The sequence below is a fragment of the Ochotona curzoniae genome, unplaced genomic scaffold, assembly GCF_017591425.1.
Source record: "Ochotona curzoniae isolate NIBS_2020 unplaced genomic scaffold, NIBS_Ocur_1.0 contig_1, whole genome shotgun sequence".
In the NCBI taxonomy this organism is placed as follows: Eukaryota; Metazoa; Chordata; class Mammalia; order Lagomorpha; family Ochotonidae; genus Ochotona; species Ochotona curzoniae.
Window position 1 is genome coordinate 2,547,248 of NW_024464918.1, and position 14,051 is coordinate 2,561,298.

Genomic DNA, 14,051 nt, shown 5'->3' on the forward strand with positions numbered 1-14,051 from the left:
GTTTTAACTATGGTGCACACAGATGCCTTTTTAGCTGGAACCACTGAGCTCCTTCCAAGAAGCTGTGGGTGTGTCCACATCCGCCATCCACCCCCCTCCCCCCGGGGAAACAAGGGGTGCCAACTTTGCTTGTTTGTAGGCCTTCTGCTCTCACCCAGCCCTTAACTAAAAAGCTGCTGTTACAGGAAATAGCTTTGCTCATTTCTCCGCCTTCCTCTTGATGTCACAGCGCTCAGGAAAAAAAAAAAAAAGACCCGTAGGTGGAAATCATAATTAAAAAGAATCACACAGGGAAGCTTCATGCATGCGGGAGGAGTGTGTGCACTGCCCTGGGCCTGGGGGTGCAGTTGTGTTGTGGGTAGACTGTGTTTGATTCTGTGGCTGCCAGCAAGTGTCAGGGAGTTTCTGAGCAAACTAAGTTTGGGGGTAGCAGGGGTGATGAAGTGGGGCTTTCTCAAGCTTGAGTCTCCCCCACCTCAACTTGAGACAGCAGCCTGGCTCCTTTAGGCTTGGAAGAGAAGACACTTCCTCTTTTCCGAAAGGCAGGAAATAGTGCCTCTAAGGGTGCTGTGGGCAAGATGCCAGGGCTGCAATGGGGGTGGAGAAAGCATAAATGGATTTTGCTGTTTCATTTTCAGGTTTTACTCGGAGAAGCTGCCCTGGTTGCTGGTAGCCACTGGAGTGAGCCTCCTCTCTCTGTCTTCTTTTAAGAGTCATCTGTGTCCAGGAAGCAGAAGGTAGGATTCGGAGCAGCCCAGCTGGTGCTCCAAGGCTGGGGAGCTGAGACCCAGAGGCTGCTTTTACTCCTTGAGCTCCGACATTGCACTCTGCTAAGTCCCTTATCAGGTGGATTCTGGGGGCATAAAGGGTCCTTGAGCAGATCGGTCTGCATAGGACTCTTCTTTCTTCATCATACCTGTGGTCTTGCTGGGGCTTAGCTGGCTATGCAGGTGCTGGCCCTGCTCTGTTTGCAACAAGCTTTTCCTGAAAAGAGGTGAGGGATGCTGTATGCACAGTCCAATCCCCCAGAGATGTCTCCCAGTAGCCTGTGGGAGCAGAATGACTGGGTGCTGGGGAAGGGAAGGGTTTGGGAAAGCAGCTGGGTCCCAGAGAACCAGAGAGTGAGGGAATCATTGTCATCGATTTCTAGCTTTCTTGGTGCCAACAGATGTCCCAGTCAAGCCTGCATCCATCTATCCCACGTCCCAGGGGTCATGGGGCTCAGAAAGCAGCCTTGGTCCTGCTGGTTGTCTGCCTGATGGCCCTTTGGGGGCTGGGGGAGCCCCCAGAGCATACTCTGTGGCACCTGGTGCTCTACCTGGCCTCCCTGCAGCTGAGCCTACTGTTGAAAGCAACCTGCAGTCTGGTGGAGGAGCTGTGCCACATTCACTCCAGGTGAGTCCCAGTAATGCCCATGGGGATAGGGTACCCAGCATGTGTCACTTTGGGATCTGTTAGCCATGTTCCTCCCCAAACCTCTCTGGCTGAGCTGGACTGGAATCTGGGGCTCGGCTATCCCTTGCAGGTACCAGAGCAGCTACTGGAAGGCTATACGGTCCTGTCTGGGCTGCCCCATCCGCCAGGGGGCCCTGCTGCTGCTGTCCTGCTATTTCTACTACTCCCTCCGGAATCTGGTGGGCTTGCCCTTCTCATGGATGCTTGCCCTCTTGGGTCTCTCCCAGGCATTGAACATCCTCCTGGGCCTCCAGGTAGGACACAGAAGGGAGATGGAGGGTCTGGCTGTGCTGGCAGCTGGTCCTTTCCCTGAGCTCAGGCCTGGAAGCGGCACCAATTTAAAGGTCATGGGTCTTGGGGTACAGCCTCTGAAGCTCTGGGCAGTGGGTTCAGCAATGGCAGAGATGGGAACGAGACAGCAGCAGGCTAGGAAACCTTCTGGGAGGAGGAGGGCTCTGAGTGTCCTTGGCGGAGGCTCCCTAACCCCATCCTGCTGTCCACAGGGCCTGACCCCAGCTGAGGTCTCTACCATCTGTGAAAAAAAGAACTTGAATGTGGCCCATGGGTTGGCATGGTCGTATTATATTGGGTACCTTCGGCTAATCCTGCCAGGTGAGCCTTCCTCCTTGCCCCCATTTCCAGACCCACAAGACAGGCTCATAGCCTCCTGTGTTTTCAGAATTCTCTGTACTGCTCAAGGTGTCTTCCTATTTGCTGAGCCATGTGGTCCCCGGAGCATCCCAGTGGGTAGGGGGATGTTGTTGCTATGCCTGGATATGGTGAGGGAGCGGCAGCCTGGAGCCTTCAGGGGACTTGTGCAGAGTGAATTCTAATTCATACCACAGACTAGAAGCCCTTCCCATGCATTTCCTCTTATTTACTTGTTAATTCATTTTCCGTTTGATCACTCCCCAAATTATTCATTTTCTTCTCCCTCAAGCCCTGTGAAGGGATGGTCATCATGGTTCTGACAGACCATGGAATTTGGCCATCATCACGTGCTTTAGAGAGAGGAGACAAGATTTGACACTCTGTTTGGTCACTGCTTGTCTGTGGGACTCATTCGTCTTATGCCTCTGGACTTGCAGGCCACGGCTGTGGTTTTCCCACATCCAAATGCTCTATCCCCAGGATGCCAGAACTTGCACTAAGTTCTGCCCTGTGCCTCTCTGCACCAGGGAATGCTGGGAATAATACTTGTATCTCAGAACTCTGAAAACTGTCAGTGGGAAGGCCTGGGGCTGAACCAGAATCCAGGGGAAAGGAGAAGTGATGGGAGAAGGAGGGAAGTAAGAGAATGGCGGGGAGGGCTCCTGGATGCTCTGCCCATTCTGGCCTCTTGCATAATGACAGTGGACTGCAGCCACATAGGGAAGGTGCCAAGGACCTGGGCCTTGGGGTTGTGGACAGGGTGGGTGAAAATGACTCTTTGGGCTTTTCTACCCCAGGGCTCCAGGCCCGGATCCAAGCTTACAATCAGCTTCACAACAACACACTGTCCGGCATGGGGAGCCGACGGCTGTATATCCTCTTCCCACTGGACTGCGGGGTACCTGATGACCTGAACATGGCTGATTCCAACATTCGCTTCCTGCATATGCTGCCACAGCAGAACACAGATCGGGCTGGAATCAAGGGTCGGGTTTACAGCAACAGTGTCTATGAGATTCTGGAGAATGGGCATCGGGTGAGCACCCAGGGGTCAGGGTCAGTCTCCTCAGGCCCTGGCCAAGCACTAGGGAAAACTCACTACCTTCCTCTGAGCCTCAGTCTCCCGAGTTGACCCCAGTAATATTTACTGAGCATATACTCTGTGTGGGTCATCCAACTGCCTTCCAGAAATTGCACCAGCGGAGGAGATAACCAAGTTCAGAGACCCAGTGGGAAAGTGGACAAGTCCACCTGGGGTATATCTTGCTCTCCACGTAAAGCTACCCTGGGGGAAGGCTGGGAGGAGATCTGAAGGACAACCCAGCTCAGAGAGGAAGCCTAGAGCCCAGCCACCCCGCAACCCCATCCCTGTACCCCTGCTCCTGGTTCCCTTTTCAGCTAGAGCAGGCGACAGTCTAGCTGAGAGGACCTTGCTCTGGGCTTTAGAAGTTAGGAGGAGGAATTGGGAAGATGAGATTAGCTCAGGCCAGGCCCATTTCAGAAGTCAAGGGTCACAGGCCAAAACAGATCAGACAGTGTGGACCCCCTTCAGGGGGACCACCAGCAGGGCTCTACTCACCAGATGCAGGGAGTGGGAGGGGGTCTCAGCCAGCCAATTGTCCTCTTACCTTCTGTAGGCTGGTGCCTGTGTCCTGGAATACGCCACCCCTCTGCAGACCCTGTTTGCCATGTCACAGGATGGCCGGGCTGGCTTTAGCCGTGAAGATCGGCTGGAGCAGGCCAAACTCTTCTGCAGGACACTCGAGGATATCTTGGCGGACGCCCCAGAGTCTCAGAACATCTGTCGCCTCATCGTCTACAAGGGTGAGGACTCGCCAGGCTGGATGAAAGGATGAAGGAGTTGGGGTGTCAGAGGCTTCCACCAGATGGTTGGGAGGAGTCATGGCACTATGTGTCTAAGGCATTTCCTGTCCCTTCCTCTCCAGGAGAATTCTCCCTATTCACAGTGGTATAATAGATTGCTTCCTGAGGTTTTCAGCTCCAGGCTCCAGGCAGGGGAGGGCTGAAGGGGACCCCTCATTTTCTCCAGAGATGCCAGAGGCAGCATGTGTGACATACAAGGCAGTGGGGCCACGCCCTTGGTGTGTGAGATCTCTGCCTCTTTCTGAACATCTTCTACAAGAGCGTGGAATTCCATTTTTACTAAGATTCTCTAGGCTTCCATGGAACTCTAGCCCCAGTGGCAGGTGGGAAGAGGGGTCAGAAAGATTGAAGATCTTCCCAGCAACCTCTCTGGGTGTGTTCCAATGGGGGATGTGTTAGATCCTCACCCTAGCCCTCCTGCCTCACCCTTCTATTCCAGAACCTGTTGAGGGAAGCAGCTTCTCGCTATCGCAGGAAGTTCTCCGGCACCTTCGGCAGGAGGACAGGGAGGAGTTCGCGGTGGGCAGCTCCAGGTCCACATCGGGGCCCAGCTACTCCTGCACGCTGTCACAGGAGCCTGAGCTTCTCATCAGTGGCATGGAGCAGCCTCTCCCACTGCGCACTGATATCTTCTGAGCCCAGGTGCGCCTTGTCCGAGCCTCTGGTGATCCTGAGACTGGTGGGGGCTTGTTTGAGTGACTGGACATCCAGACAGAGACAAGTCCTTCCTGATGGGGGACCTGGAGGAGAAGGGCCCTGGACTGGATGTCTCCACACGAGTCCTGTCTGTATCCTTGGGCAAGCCGCCTCAGCTCCTGGTCCATGGCAGGGGATGATCAGCATTGCTTCCCTCAATCCCTCTCAGCATCGTGTGAGGAACAAGAGTGGGTGGAAGGCATACTTTAGGGAGTTGCCCTGGGACTTCCACCCCACCAGACCCTGCAGCCCTACACTCCTCCCTTCTCAGCCTCCCCTACCTCAGGGTTGCTGGATGGCATTGGCAGGCTCCTTTGCCCTCTGGCTTTTGGTCCTGTTTGGTCAATGGGGAACCCTGGCAGGAGAAGGCAGGGGAAGTAGAAGGTCAGGTCAGAAGTTTCTTAGCCCAGCTTGTTTTCTGCAGTATCGAAGTCACATGGGCTCTCCTAATGGATGACCCTCTAGACGAACCGGTCCATTTATAGGTTTATAGAATTTGTTTTCCTCCTTGCCTCTAGCAGTGGTGCTGGTTCCCCTCCTGGAGTATTCACACTCACTTGTGGTTCGCTCCTGTCCTGAGCTTTCCCAATACTCTCTTTTAAGAATGCATTGCGGGGCCTGGCGGCGTGGCCTGGCGGCTAAAGTCCTCGCCTTGAATGCGCCAGGATCCCATATGGGCACTGGTTCTAATCCTGGTAGCCCTGCTTCCCATCCAGCTCCCTGCCTGTGGCCTGGGAAAGCAGTCGAGGATGGCCCAAAGCTTTGGGACCCTGCACCCGTGTGGGAGACCTGGAGGATGTTTCTGGATCCTGGCTTCGGATTGGCGCAGTGCCGGACGTTGTGCTCACTTGGGGAGTGAATCATCGGATCGGAAGAATTTTCTCTCTCTCTCTCCTCCTCTCTGTATATCTGACTTTGTAATAAAAATAAATTAATCTTTAAAAAAAATAAAAAAAAAATTTAAAAAGAATGCATTGTGGCTCTGTACTTGCAAGTACACACAAGAATCTAGTCTGGGATTATCTCAGACAAAGTTTCTTTGGGGATCTCCCCAATTGAACTGCCAGACTCAGAACCCTAACCATGAAAAGACAGAGGACAGAACAAATCAAATCAACTACCCCAGCCGTATGTTGGCAGTGAAAACTGGGCAAATAGAGACTCTAAGATGGACTGTGTCAATCAGTGGATTCTTCAGCGACCTCATTGTGCTTGGAGTGGCGAGACTGGCAGCAATTCGTAACTGTTGAACTATCAAAAACCACTTGAACAAGACCCTTGGAGAATGTCCTACATCAGGGACCTGGGATGGGTGGGAGACTGGGTGGGGCTTCTCCTTTTACCTTCCCCTTTACCCCAGATACAGGGAAAAAAAAATGTTGAAATAATAGTCTTACTCACTTTCCTGTAGCCATTGAACCGTTGTGCCCTAATTAACTCTATAAGATTGTCAAAAATAAAGAAAACAATTTTGTAAAAAAAAAAAAAAAAACAATAACATTACCTTAGACTTGTAAAGAACAGAACAGAAATGTATTTTCTGTGGTTCTAGCAACTCCAAGATTAAAGGTTTGGCAGATGCAATGTATGTGGAGGGCTTGCTTTCTTCACAAATAGATATGTTTTAGGGGGTATCTTTTAAAGAAAAATTAAAGGTTGGATATTGCCTAACAATAAAAAAAAAACACATTGTAGATTACTCAACTTGAATGTTTCCTATATTTTTTTCCTTTGGGACGGACCCTACTGATGACAAGAGTTTAGACTTTATTAGCCCTAATGTCCAAATTGGCTTGTGTCTGAATCCTTTGTGCAACCCTCCTCATCCTTGTACAGGGCAGTGGGGTAATGCTGTCATCTTACCATGTGCAGGGCTCACCAGTTGGTCTCAAGGCCTATGGGGGATGTGTTCTCACCTGCCCTTGTTCAATTTTTTAAGGATCTTTTTTCTGTCTTCCCTTCTTCCTCTCTCTCTTTTGTTGTTGTTGTTGTTACTTGAAAGCCAGATTTACAGATAGAGGGAAAGACAGAGAGGGGAGGGTCTTCCATCTACTGGTTCACTCCCCAAATGGTAGCAAAGACCTTAGCTAAGCTGATCTGAAGCCAGGAGCCAGGAATCTCTAGGTCTCCTTCTCTAGGGTCAGAAGGACTTGGGCAATCTTACAGTTTTCCTAGACCATAAGCAGGGAATTGAATGGGAAGTGGAGCAGCTGGGACACGAACTGGCATCCAAAACTGATTCTGGCACTTGAAGATGGAGGATTAGACTTTTGAGTCATAGTGTTGCCCCCCACCTTTTGAATTGTTTAAAATACTTTGATTTGAAAGGTAGAAAGAGCGAGAACAAAGGTGAAAGGTCCCATCTGTTGGTTTACTGTACAGATGCCTCAGGGCCACACTGAAGCCCTGAGCCAGGAACTCAATTTAGTTCTCACACTTGGGTGGCAGGGGCCCAACTACCCTCCCAGGGTGCACATTAGCAGGAATCTGCAGTTGGAGGCATGGCCAGGACTCAGGATCAGGTACCTGGATAAGAAGTAGGGATGTGCCAAATGGCATCCTTTTTAAAAAAGATTTTTTTTTTTTTTATTGGAAAGGTATATTTACAGACAGGAGGAGATACAGAAAGATTCTTCTTCTACTGGTTCATTTCTTAAGTGGCTGTAGTGTCCAGAACTGAGGCTATCCGAAGCCATGAGCCAAGAACTTCTTTCAGGTCTCCCACATGGATGCAGGATGTCAAGACTTTGAGCCATTCTCTACTGCTTTCCCAGGCCACAAGCAGGGAGCTGGATGGGATGGGAAGTGGAGCAGCCAGGATACAATGGTGCTCACATGGGATCCCAGCACGTTCAAGATGAGGATTTAACCACTGAGCCTCGCTCTGGGCCCCATCAAATGGCATCTTAAGTGCTGGACTAAATACCTGCCCTACCTCTCATTTCCAGGGGGAGACTTGAGACTAACGACCAGGCTGGCCATGAGTGACACACAGCTACATCCTGGGAAGGGGCCACTCAAAGGGCAAGGGTCACTGAATAAATGTCTCCATATTGCAGATCTTGCAAAGCAGTAGGGGGGAAGTCTGTGTGAGGAGAGGGGACATTCTCTGGGGGTAACACCAATAATTCTGCCATGCTTCATGGCATCATTCTCAGGCAGAAGCACTGTGGCAACACTGACCACAGTGACACAACTGCCCATTATGGCGACAAGTCCCTCCTGTTTGCCCCAGGGCTGGACTTGATCACTCTCTCCAACCTTTTTTCATTACACATGTTCAGTATACCTTTCTTTCTTTCTTCTTCTTCTTCTTTTTTTTTTTAAGATTTATTTATTGTTATTTGAAAGGCTGCATTATGGAAAGAGAAGGTGAGACAACAGAGATACTCCATCTGCTGGTTCATTCGACAGCCAACATGGGCTGGTATGAAGCCAGGAGCCAAGAGGTTCTTCTGGGTCACTCATGTGAGTACAGGTCCTAGTAATAGTGCCTAATCCTAGTGCTCTGGGCCATCCTGCAGTGCTTTCCTAGGCCATAAGCTGGATGGGAAGTAGAGCATATATGATATGAATTGGTACCCATATGGGATGCTGGCATTTGTAGGCAGAGGATGAGCCAGTTGAGCCATCATGCCGGGTCCTCAATGTACCAAAGTCCAGAGTCTTTTTGGAGAAATGCATAATATCAGACACACATCTTCCAGAATAACCTGGCTCCCCTAAGGGTGACAGAGCCAAGAGAGCCAAGGGACAATCGTGCTTCTCTCCAGCCATCCATGCTTTGTCCCTAAGGCCTGAGGATGCTCTGACATCATACACAGCTCTTTGACACACCAGAAACCAGCCTAGAAGCAAGGACCTTGCCAATATAATCTTCTGCTACCCCTCCAGCCCCAGCATGAGTCCAGGCTGTGGCATCTGAGAGCCCCACATTCAATCCTGACTCTATGACTTTGTACCTGGTATCTTGGTAAGGCACAATGGCAGGAGCTGAGCTGATCCACAGCCAGGAGCCACATGGGTCTCCCAGGTGAGTGTAGGGTTCCTAGGCTTTGCACTATCCTATGCTGCTCTCCCAGGTTACAAGCATGTAAATGGATTAAAAGTGCAGCAACCAGGACAAAAACTGGTGCCTATATGTGATACCAGCACTTATAGGTAGAGGATTAGCATGTTGAGCCACTACACTGACCCTAAGAAACCTTTTTTTTTAAAAAAAAAAAAAGATTTATTTATTTTTATTGGAAATGCAGAGAGGTGAGACAAAAAGTTCTTCCATCCGCTGACTCACTTCCCAAATGGCCACAATAGCTGGGCTAAGCTGATCCGAAGCCAAGAGCCAAGAAATTCCTCTGGGTCTCTCACATGGGTGCAGGATCCCAAGGCTTTGGGTCATCCTCTATTGCTTTCCTAAGCCATAAGCAAGTAGTTGGATGGGAAATGGAGCAGTCAGGACACGAACTGGCACCTATATAGAATTCCAACACTTGTAGGTGGGAGGATTAGCTAATCGAGCTATTATGCAGCACCAGTCCCAAGATTTTTTTAAAAAAAGATTTATCTTATTGGAAAGTCAGATTCACAGAGAGAAGGAGATACAGAGAGAAAGATTTTCCATCCAATGGTTCACTGCTCAAGTGACTACAACGGCCAGAACTGAGTCAATCCGAAGCCAGGAGCCAGGAGCTTCTTCCTCTGGGTCTCCCATGTAGCTGCAGGGTCCCAAGACTTGCACCATCCTTGACTGCTTTCCCAGGCCACAGGCAGGGAGTTGGATGGGAAGCAGAACAGCCAGGACACAAACCAGCACCCACATGGGATTCTGGTGCATGCAAGGTAAGGACTTTTAACCATTAGGCTATCATGCCAGATCCTAGCCCCAATATTTATTTATTTTTATGTGAAAGGCAGGTTCACAAACAGAAGGAGAGACAGAGAAAGATCTTCCATTCTCTAGTTCACTCTCCAATGGGATGCAATGACAAGAGCTGAGCTGATCTGAAGCCAGAGCCAGGAGCCTCTTCGGGAGCTCCCTCGTGGGTGCAGGGTCTCAAGCATCCTGTTTTTCAAGGAGCAGCTGTTGATGCTGTAGCTACTGCTCACCAGTTACCCATGAGGCTGGCCTGTTCTGTGCATATGCTGCAGTCGCCACCTCTGCTCCTCTCCACTGTGTTATCCCTGTCTGTGTGGGGATCTCATCCAAGCCAGGCGTCCATGTTGGCTTGCTGTCCTCATGAGCTCATGAGGCTGAGTTCCAGAAGGCCTCCATGAACATCTGTCCATATGCTCCTGACTACACACGAGTTGGATTCAGTGGTGCCAGAGGAGACACCTGTGCTGAGAGGCACTAGGAGGCCCAGTGGATCTTCCGGACACCCCTGCCCACTGTACCCACGGTCCTCTCCTTCCTTCTCTAAACACATACCACAAAAATCCTCTTCCTTTCCTGTTTTCCCATCCAGCTGGAAAATTCTGGATCTGGGACACAACCTGTAGTCAATCCTAACTTTGTTCCAATGAGCTGCTGCGTGCTGAAAGTGGCAGGTTACAAGAGGCCCCCAATTCTCCCCATCACTTCCTGGGAAGACAAGACAGAGTCAAAGACAGTATATTTTTTTAATACCCCCCTTCTGCTAAAGCTAATGTTTGAACTACAAGGGCGCGTGGGGCTTTCAAAGGCGTTGGAGGCTGCAGAGCAGGCCTGGGTGTTGACAGCCAAAAGGTGGAGAAGCAGCAGATGTCTCTTCTCTTCCGTGGCCCCAGAGTGTCTCAAAGAAGGCAATCATGGCTCCTCTGCCAGCTGGCCTGTGCAGTGCTGGGGGCCATGGAGGCAGGGTCTCTGATGTTCCTGATTGGGGGTGAGGCAGATGGTGGAAGCTTCCAGAAAGTCTTCACTCTATACCAAAAGGGAAGGAGACCCAGGTGCAAGGAGGACACTGGGACTGAATAAGGAGGTCCCTGAAGAGGAAGAGTAACGAGGTCCAGATGGTCTTGGGCACTGAGGGTGTCATCACAGCAGGTTTCAGCATCAAGTCTACAGGCTTCTTTAATTTCCCCTGTCCACCAGGGGGGCTTTCTTCAGAGCTGTTCAGGCTCCTTGCAGCAGAATCGTGGGTGTTCCTCCACTCTTGGATGTCCAGGCTCCAATTTGTTGTTGTTGTTGTTGTTGTTGTTCTAAGTCTCCATCCACTTTCTACTTTCCAGGCAGTTAGGCTGAGAGCCAGGAAGCTTTCTTCTACAGATATGTGACTTCTTCCATGCTGGGTCTGTGCCCATTTGGTGTGGGGCAAGAACCCTTCTGTGCCTCCTGGTGAGTGTCCTGAGAGCCCAGTACCCGCCAGTGGATGAGACAGATGCCATTCTCTGGCTTTGGCACTGGTGGCTCTGTGAGGAAAGTGGCATGTCCCTTGTGCAGCCTGGGCTTCACATGAACTGCCACCACAATGCAGATGGCCAGCAGAACAAAGGCGGCAACGATGATGGTGATCTGGGGCAGCCCGCCCCCTGGTGGTGGCTCCCAAGCTCCTCCTAGCATCTCTGGGAACTGCCTCTGGAGTCCCTGTTCTGGCGAGGAGCCATTCACAGCAGGAGGGGGCAGGGAGTAATGGCAAGCCTGGGAGGGGAATGGCAGAGAGAGAGGGTAGCATAGATGTGTGCACACAGAAAAAGACCAAAACAGAAACAGATAGATACCCAGGGGGAACTGAGAGAGACAAAAACAGAGAGAGAAACTCAGGAGAGACAGTAGGGGATAAACACAAAGAGGCACAAAGACCCCAAGAGAGGACGCGAGCACGTACACACACACACACACACACACACACACACACACACACACACACGTACACACACACACACACACGCACACACACACACGCACGCACACACACACGGGGGGGGGGGGAGGAAGGTAACAGGAAGAACAAAAGAAAAATATAGAGGGGATATGGAGAGAGAAAGATCCAAAAAGCAAAAGAGATAAAGACACAGAGAAACAGGACAGAGAGGGAGACAAAGTCATTCATAAGGGGACAAAGAGAAGGAGTTCATTAGGTTCCAGCCTACAGAGCTTGGTTCTTAAGTCCCCTCTGTGACCTGGGGTCAGTAATATCAATATGCTTGGGGCTGTGTCCCATGTCTTGGGCAGTGGCATTGAGCAACTGCTTCCTGTGAAGCTCTAGAAAAGGGAGTCCCTGGCCAGCAGCATCTTGGGCTGGAAGGCAGAAATATGGCACCCCACTGGGGAGGGTGACAGGACGTGAGGGCGGGGGTTATGAACCTCACAGGTATCAAGTGAGGTGGTCAGGGAGGTTGCTTCATCCTGTAACCGTGCCCTTTGGCCCCAGGCCTCAGGATCAGGTTCAGGGGACCAGGCTACCTCTGTCATGGTTCCAGGGTTCTTCTACCAAAAGTTGGTGGTCCTGACCCCACCCTGCTAATTGTTGAGAGGAAGCAGAGGGAGTCACAGAAAGGTAGCAAATCCCAAACCTGAATCCCAACACTGGTGAGCTCATCACAGCTTCCAGAAACATTTTCTCCTTTGCCTCTTGCCATCCCTGCTAGACTATCCGCCCACTGCCTCTGAGCTTTCAGTCTGGTTCTCCCATGGGTAGGAGGCAGCAAAGGCTGCCCAGGGTAAACCCACTTCCTTCAGCCCTCGGTCACACTACCCACCTGGTCCTGACTCCCCCACAGGAGCCTGTGTGGAGAGACTGTTCCCCACCCCTTGCAGGTCTCAGCCTCTCTGGAGCTGGCGGAGGGGGTGGGGCAGAGCTCCTGGGGCGGAAACACAGAAAGGGGGCCCAGGCAGGGGAGAGGAAAGCTCAGCCTGTGAGAGGCAAGGGGCCCTGCAGAGAGTCGGGCTAGCCTGGCAGAAAGGGTGAGTGGAGAGTCTACCTGGTGCATTGTCCGGGATGGCGTGGGGCTTCCTGGGGACTGCCAGCCAGTAGGCAGGGCAAAAAGAAGCTGGCTGCCCAGGCTCAGCCCCTACCCGGAGCTGCCACGTCTGCGGGCCTCCTGGGGCACACAGCCTCCACCCTCTGCACACACCCTTACCACACTTTCCCGCGCTTCTACTTCCGGGAACATCTGGGCTGCCCTAGCGAGCCCTTAACTCTGATACTACCACCGTCGGTATCCTTGGCACTTTTCATGCCCCCTGCCAGCTGAAGGAGCCTGTGTGTGCCTGCCCAACCCTTCCCTGCCATATCTCAGCCACCTGGCTGTCCCTCCCTTTTGCTCACCCCTCACCAGAACACGGTGGTCTCCATCTCACTTCCTCAAGTTACCGTCCTTTGTTCTTTCCTTTTTAAATGCATTATCTCAAACTCACTGGGAAGTGCAGATGATAAGGTACTCTATATAATACACTGTGTAAACATAATAAATTCTTCTTTTTAAAAGAATTTATTTATTTATTTATTTATTTTGAGCCCAGTGGCGTGGCCTGGCGGCTAAAGTCCTCGCCTTGAACGCACCAGGATCCCATATGGGCACTGGTTCTAATCCCGGCAGCTCCACTTCCCATCCAGCTCCCTGCCTGTGGCCTGGGAAAGCAGTCAAGGATGGCCCAAAGCCTGGGGACCCTGCACCCGTGTGGGATACCTGGAAGAAGTTCCTGGATCCTGGCTTCGGATCGGCATAGCATCGGCCGTTGTGCTCACTTGGGGAGTGAATCATTGGATAGAAGATCTCCCTCTCTGTCTCTCCTCCTCTCTGTATATCTGACTTTCCAATAAATAATCTTAAAAAAAATAATAAAATAAAATTTTAGGGCATGGTGGGGCAGGCTAGCAGATGGGATCCCATTTGGCACCAGTTCCAATCCTGGCAGCCCCACTTCCTTCCCACCCAGCTCCCTACTTTTGGCCTGGGAAAGCAGTCGAGGATGGCCAAAAGCCTTGGGACCCTGTATCCACATGGGAGACCCAGAAGAGGTTCCTGACTCCTGGCTTCAGATCAGCTCAGCTCTGGCCATTGTGGCTGCTTGGGGAGTGAATCAATGGACGGAAGATCTTCTCTCTCTCCACCATCCTCTCTGTATATCTAACTTTGCAATAAAAATAAATAAATCAGGCCCGGCAAGGTGGCCCAGCGGCTGAAGTCTTTGCCTCAAATGCACCGGGATCCCATATGGGCGCTGGTTCTGGTCCCAGTGGCTCCACTTCCCATCCAGCTCCCTGCTTGTGGCCTGGGAAAGCAGTTGAGGACAGCCCAAGGGCTTGGGACCCTGCACCCCCGTGGGAGACCTGGAGGAGGTTCCTGGCTCCTGGCTTCAGATTGGCGCAGCACCAGCTGTTGTGCTCACTTGGGGAGTGAATCAGCAGACAGAATATCCTCCTTTCTGTCTCTCTTCCTCTCTG

The 14,051-nt window shown here is 51.5% G+C and overlaps 2 protein-coding genes across 2 annotated transcripts; one reads left to right on the forward strand and one right to left on the reverse strand.

The window, feature by feature from the left end:
- Positions 1 to 298: 298 nt before the first annotated feature.
- Positions 299 to 4,723, forward strand: STING1 (stimulator of interferon response cGAMP interactor 1). The gene is made up of 7 exons (XM_040976720.1): positions 299 to 735; positions 1,150 to 1,395; positions 1,526 to 1,709; positions 1,959 to 2,067; positions 2,904 to 3,142; positions 3,744 to 3,930; positions 4,430 to 4,723. The coding sequence occupies exons 2-7, from the start codon at positions 1,169 to 1,171 to the stop codon at positions 4,624 to 4,626; spliced, it is 1,143 nt and encodes a 380-aa protein (XP_040832654.1). The 5' UTR covers positions 299 to 735; positions 1,150 to 1,168; the 3' UTR covers positions 4,627 to 4,723.
- Positions 4,724 to 10,159: 5,436 nt separating this feature from the next.
- SMIM33 (small integral membrane protein 33) lies at positions 10,160 to 12,875 on the reverse strand. The gene is made up of 2 exons (XM_040976824.1): positions 12,586 to 12,875; positions 10,160 to 11,302 (listed from the first exon to the last, which is right to left on the reverse strand). Exons 1-2 carry the CDS (start codon positions 12,592 to 12,594, stop codon positions 10,925 to 10,927), a joined length of 387 nt encoding a protein of 128 aa, XP_040832758.1. The 5' UTR covers positions 12,595 to 12,875; the 3' UTR covers positions 10,160 to 10,924.
- Between the last annotated feature and the right edge of the window lie 1,176 nt (positions 12,876 to 14,051).